The sequence below is a fragment of the Lolium rigidum genome, chromosome 7, assembly GCF_022539505.1.
Source record: "Lolium rigidum isolate FL_2022 chromosome 7, APGP_CSIRO_Lrig_0.1, whole genome shotgun sequence".
Classification (NCBI taxonomy): domain Eukaryota; kingdom Viridiplantae; phylum Streptophyta; class Magnoliopsida; order Poales; family Poaceae; genus Lolium; species Lolium rigidum.
Genome location: NC_061514.1, coordinates 283,497,429 through 283,504,231, shown reverse-complemented (window position 1 = coordinate 283,504,231; position 6,803 = coordinate 283,497,429). Strand labels below are relative to the sequence as shown.

The 6,803-nt window shown below is 50.3% G+C and overlaps 1 protein-coding gene across 1 annotated transcript; it reads left to right on the top strand.

Moving 5' to 3' along the window:
• The first annotated feature begins 4,597 nt into the window (after positions 1-4,597).
• On the top strand, positions 4,598-5,164 carry LOC124673716 (protein DMP2-like). The gene has a single exon (XM_047209755.1). It carries the CDS (start codon positions 4,607-4,609, stop codon positions 5,162-5,164), a length of 558 nt encoding a protein of 185 aa, XP_047065711.1. The 5' UTR covers positions 4,598-4,606.
• Positions 5,165-6,803: the final 1,639 nt, after the last annotated feature.

Here is a 6,803-nt window from a genome sequence, read left to right as displayed (position 1 = left end):
GGCCGCGTTTCGGGTTAGGCCTGAAAAAACCCGACCTGAAATTCCCAGGTCCGAGCCCGACCCGACCTTCGGGCTTAGAAATTAGGCCCGAATCTGGCCCGAACTGCCAAAATCCCATCCCGGACCGACAAACCCAGCCCGAACTAGGCTTAAATTGTTTTTCCTGCAAGTTCGGCCCGGCCCGACGTTGGGGCTTCAAAATCAGGCCCAAACCTGGCCCGATGTGCAAGCGCGACCCAGCCCATGCCCAGCTGTACTTACATCTAAATTTAGATAAAATCTCCGACATATTTCATGAGACCTAGGGAGTATATTAAGATCGTCCACCCTTACAAAACCATCCTTAAATAAAAATAAAATTACACATAAATGCCTAGGGGGAAACACCATCTTCCTCTACACTCACCGATTGTGCGCCATGAGCAAAGCTCTATGGTGCCTCCGGAACTCTGAACCACGTCGGAGCAAGGAAAACATTGTTGGTGCGACAACGAGAAGTCATCGATCAGGCTGGAGCCAGAAGACGCCGGCAAAATTAATCTAAGAAACAAATCGTCATCCTAGAGAAGAATGCGACGAAGAGGAATAGAGGACCACCCAAGATCCGGCCAGATAGATCCATGGAGACCGTACCGGATCTCATTAACACTGCGATAAAGCCGAAGCTAACTGAACCTCGCCAGTCTGAGAAGAAACCGATGAACTGAAATGAGTAGACTACTTGCAAAACACGAAAATCACAACTAGATCCACCACTCCAAAGGAGCAACGGCCCCTACTCAACACTGCCAACAAGAGCGTCGCCGACGAGGATGAGGTGGACGAGGAGTTGGGGAAACCTTATTTTTGTTCCACAAAGTGTTACCATCACCACCATAGTGGTGATGATAGTTGACCAAACCCTAACTTCAAAGACCTAACTATAGCACAAACCGAAGGTTCAGGGTCCCCACCCCCTCCCATCGCAGGTTCCTCATGTAGAGGGGATGGCACATGTCGATTTGCCGGATGGGGACATGGAAGATGGAGATCATATGCGGTCTAGGTGGCGGTTCGACTTAACTCGAAGTTGAGGTGCCAAGGTTAAAGTTATTGTATATGTTTGCATGCTACGACAACGAATTTTGACAAAGTTTCCATAATAGACGAAGTAGCGGAAACATCCGCCGGAACGTCGGCTTGTGCTTCCATAGACCCCAAAATCTCAAAACAATGTAAACTCCCGAAGAGGTATCTTCCTGAGCTAAACACAAAAACGGCTGAGATTAAACGATACATGTTCGTGATTAGGCGGGTAGGATGGCTGAAATTAAACGATACCACCATGCCTTTCCGGGAGTTTACATTGTTTTAAGATTTGGGGAACTATGAAAGAACAAGCCACTTTAGAATTGAGGAAAAACTTGCTTTTTAATAGTATTAGTGTTAATATTTTACGTGATGAAAAACAAGTACTTCAAGGCTGCTTTAAATTACGCAAATTACAACTGATCCACAACCTATAAATTTGACCATGACTTGTGGATATAGTATGTCAATTTTTTTGTATAAATATATATATATAATGCAAGAGGTCTGCAAGACGATAGCAATAATAGCATTTATATATTATGCATCCAATAATTTGATATATATATTACCGGTTAAAGTTGTGCATAAAAAACATCCGAAAAAACGTACCTTATATTTTAGGACATAGGGAGTATTTTCATATTTTTTATATTATATGTGACCATAATGTTTGGAAATATATTTCATGAATAGCTGCATTTCTAATTAATTACAACTTTTGCCTTTGCTCTATGATATTGTGTCAATACTTACATCACGCTGTCCAATGTTATAAGACTTCTCATAGTGGGAGTAACTTAGCTAGTAACATCACACACTCCAAGATATTTTGATGACATGGCATACCAATAAATAAATGAAGAGAGGGAGGTGGTAACTAGCTATGTTACCATAACATCACACACCACAAGACAAAATGAGTATACAGATTAATAAATGAGACTTTGCATGATATCACCTCCAAGTTATTTTCCACTATGAAGATTGTGACATGAACTAGTAACTTATGCATGACACCACCTTGTGTTACTCCCCACTATGAGTAGCCTAACAATACTCTTTCTCTCCCCCTTCCTCTCCCCCTCCCCATCTCCCTCCCTCCCTCATATGATGTGTCCTGGGCCCATTGTGCCTTTGTGGCACTGACAAGGCCCATGACTACAACAAACGACCAACCTCCCTCTTAGATTAGAACCACTCGATGTGTCTCATCTTCACCATCTCCTCCAATGGTGCGATGAACCATAAATTCGAATGCATTTAAGCTTCATGATACCAAGTTGTTTGACTTGCATATATGTCGAGATTTTTTATGATATTGAAGTTCAAGTTACACTTTTCACCAAACAGAACTTCCTTTTGTTTTTCCGAAATCAAATTGCACACAAAATGCAACATGGGAATATTGGATAAGAAAGTCCCTAGAAATAATTATCCATGGGACAGACGACTAGGAATAACAAATGCGAAGAAATCCTGTCCTTCTAACGTGGTTTCACGTAAGGCACGTATAGATCATTGTGTTCACGGTCACACCACAATTATTTTTCAATATGCACAGTTATTGTTTCTCGCTTATCAAGCAACCTCTTTTCTATATATTTACTTCTCTAAACACGCTTTTTATCCCGCTATATTAATATAGCAATTATACGATATAATTACGAGTCACGAAACAAAAGAAAATGCTAGGGCAGCAGCAAACACACGTCCAAAAGAAAAAAGAAAAAATGGAGATAGATACGGATTGACTAAACGGCGGTGACCACCACCCTTGGGCCCTCCGTAGAAGTACCACCATGCTCCCAGCACCGGATCATCACACACCAAGCATCACCTTCAAGAAGGAAAGAAACCGTTACTGGTTCCCCTTGGTACTCAAAGCCTTACTTGGTACACAAAGGGAAGTGGATGAAGGGTAGCCACGATGCCCTCTAGGAAGGAACGATGCCACCCGCGGGTGGCACCGTGTCGGTGTCGGGCGAGCCAACAAGTATTTCTCCCGAAAACCCTGAATCCACAACCCCTGGGAGATCCGTCACACCGAAGCCCCACGAGGACTCGGCCTTCACACCACCAAACTCGCCGCCCGCAAACATGCACTACTACGGTCACAAAGCCACCATTATCGTTCCACCGCGGTTAACGTCATGAGGCATGTAAGGTAGATGCGAGAAGTAGCTTGAAATAGGGCTAGTGGTATGTAGCACGGCCGTGCGGGAGGGAACTACCTCCACTGCCATGGCGGTAATCGATCGGATGTAGCCACCGTCACACCAATCTCAATTAGGTCCAGTCGAGCCCAGCAAGCCCGTAAAGCCCCACGTGGAGGCAAACCAGTCCCAAGAGAGTCCGACCAGGCCAGGACGGGCTAGTACAGACCGCCGCCACGCTGCAACAGACCGGCTGCCGGCGCCGCAAACCCCAACACAAGCCATCACGCCTCCACCTATAGATCAAGCGGAGAAAGGGGAGACCCGCCCCAACCTAGATTGGGCCCATAAGGGCCTAGATCTGGGCCGAACGGGCTTAGTCGGCGCCACCCCTGCGCCGCCCTGCGCCGCTCTGCAACACCCTGGCCGACCACCTCCGCCGCCTTGGGTACACCCCCGCCAGCATGGGGACATAGGCCTCGCTCCTCGTGGCGTGGGTCGAAGCCGGTCCGCCGCCGCTTGTACCGCACATGCTTTGCCCGAAGGGGAGTCGACGGTGGGGGGAGAGGAGGGAAGGAGGTCCAGCGCGCGAGGTTTTTTTTTTTTAGATTCACAGGGAGACAACCTCACCAGTTTCATTTATAGTATAAACGAAACCAATGCTTAGGGAACCGAATTCAAACCATAACACTGGGGACGCTCGAACAAAGCCACAACTTTGAACCAGAGCGACAAGTTCCCATCCAGGGAACCAAAACAGCTCAGCTCAGCGCCAGCAAAGCACCCCAACTTCCTAGTCATCAACTATGCAAAAACCACCACCTACATTACACCATCATCCGCACCACAAACACACAAATAACTAGCAAAACTATTTCTTTCTTTTAGAACCGATCATCACAGCACGACGTGGACCGACGCGGGTAAAATTGATGATAACCCCCCCAGTTGGGGGGTACTTTTATCATAACCCCCCTTTGTGTCGCTGACATGTGGGGCCGGACCCCACATGTCAGTGACACAAGGGGGGGTTATGATAAAAGTACCCCCAACTGGGGGGGTTATCATCAAATCCCCCGACGACGCGTGTTCCTCTGCGCGCGAGGGTTGGCCGTTGCCCGCTTCCGCCCGTGGGGAATGGAGTGAGCGAATCGTTCTTTTTCTGTACCAATCCAATTTCTCCAAAACTCTTGGATATCTAAATATCTTTACGCCTGATTATATCCTATAAATACACGTTCAGCTTTTGACTTTGGGGAGGGGTAGCTAGCTGGGGCTTCATATAGGATCGAGTATATCAGCTAATGGAAGAAGGAGCACCAGCGTCCACAAGCCAGACGACAGCGGCAGCACCGACGAGCACCCCGACGACAGCGGGCAGCATGGCGAACACGGCGTTTAAGAGCCTTGGCGACGTGCTCATGGTGCTGCCGACGTCCACGGTTATCGTGTACGAGGTGCTGAACCCGATCGTGACCAACACCGGCGTGTGCAGCGTGGCGAACAAGGTTGTCACGGCGGTGCTCCTCTCGCTCTGCGCCTTCTCGTGCGCCTTCTCGGCCTTCACCGACAGCTACATCGGCGCCGACGGCAAGGTCAGGTATGGCATCGCGACGGTCAGGGGTCTCGTGCCGATCAGCGGCGGCGACGACACTGACGGCGAGGGGAGGGACTTCTCCAAGTACAGGCTGCGGCTTGCAGACTTCGCGCACGCCCTCTTCTCGGTGATCGTGTTCGCGGCCGTGGCGCTGCTGGCCGACGCCAACACAGTGGCGTGCTTCTACCCGCAGCTCCTGGCGCAGCAGAAGGCGCTGGTCACGGCGCTGCCCGTCGTGATCGGCGCCCTCGCCAGCGGGTTCTTCGTCGTCTTCCCCTCCACGCGCCACGGGATCGGGTACCCGCCGATGAAGCCTGCCGCAACCGCGCTGGCGTCGCAGTAGCTAGGCCGGTGGTGACCTCGATGGCGATGCGCTGTCGCGCCGTGTGGTATGTGTGTCTGTGTTTTGTATGGCGCGTGCACCTGTGCGTGTAAATGTGCAGTTGATATTTGTTGGTAACTGGGTTTGATTGGTATCGTGATGTTCAATTCTTCATGTCAAAGCTAATGTGCACCGTTAAACTTGCTTGCGCGTCTAGTTTTAGTCCCATGTTTGAATGTCTCTTATTCGAGAAGGGAAAGGATCTCACAGTCTCTGCATTCTCAGATAGACACAACCATAGTTTTTCTTAGAAAATTACTAGTTCCGCGTTCAAGTGTATGCTGCTCATCATTTTTCAAAGGGCTGTATTCTTTTTTGGACAAAAGATCCTCATTTATGACATTAGAAACAATCTCAGAAAACGGCTGCATAAATTGATCAAACCAACACAAAAACCAAATCAATCATAGACATATTCCAGAGATACAGTTTTTTCATATAAAATCTTGGAATCCGGAGATGTTGTCTCGAGACTTGTCAAATCACCTCCGTGGAGACCATGGGATTAAGTGTATGCCTTGCACGCACGCGTTGCATGTTAATATATAGCGACAGGTTTGATCTTGTGGAGATATTCCTTGACCCTAAGATAGTTATACAAGGTACAGATCAAACCGTATCAGGTTACAACAACTCACGTACGCACGACTACATCGTCTAAGAGCATCTCCAGTCGCGTCCCCAAACCGTCCCCCAAACCGCGCCGGATCGAGCGTTTGGGGGACGTGTTTTGTTCGTGCCGCGTTTGGGGGACGTCGCTCCCCAGCCGTGTCCCCCAAACGCCGCCCCCAATCAGAAATTCAAATAGATGCATTCAAAAGAGATCGTTCCCGCCGATTCGTCGCGATCGAGTAGCGGCGATCGATCAAAGTACTCGGGCGCGCGATCATATTACAGACCGGTGGTGCATGCAAATTAGAAGAAGGGGAAGGGGTTGGTCGACGGCGTCGTGTCCTGAGTCGACGCAGGCCCGTCGAGCACGACGACCTCGTCGCGATCTGCCTGTTCCTGTGCATGGTGTGTCTGCTCCGTCGCCGACGTGGAGGCCGACGCATGTGTAGCAGTAGAAGACGCGTCAGCCTGCTCTTGCTGCGCTGCCGCTGCCGCCGATGCCGATGCCGCTGCTAGGGCCGCCGCGTCCGCCGCCGCCATTTTGGCTTCGATGTCGCCATTGTTGGGGTTGAAGCCGCCGTGCGGCAGCGCATCCTGGTAGTGCGGCGACAAGTTAGGCGTCACGCACCCGGGAGTGGCGGAGGGGCCGTCGTTGTAGAAGGCGGCTTGCGACGGAGAGATCACTCCGGGAACGTACACCGGCATGGACGTACTCCATGGGCTCGCGTTGGTGGCGGCGATACACCCGGCCATTACGTGTTGGTGCTGGCGCGCCGCCTGAGCCTTCTTCTCCAGCTCCACCGCCCTCCGTCCTTTCCGCTCCGCCGTCGATAGCTTCCGGCGCAGGCAATCTTGCTGCCATTAATCTTCGGTCATTCCTTCAGGCTTCTTCTTCGCAGCCGGCGCCTTCCGCGGCTTCGCGAACGGCGCTTTCGCCCCTATCGTCGCATTGCCCGGCGGCTTCTTGGCCGCTTTCTTCGCCATCTTT

Coding starts and splice junctions, on each gene's coding strand:
- LOC124673716 (XM_047209755.1), top strand. CDS start 4,607: ATGGCGAACACGGCGTTTAAGAGCCTTGGCGACGTGCTCATGGTGCTG.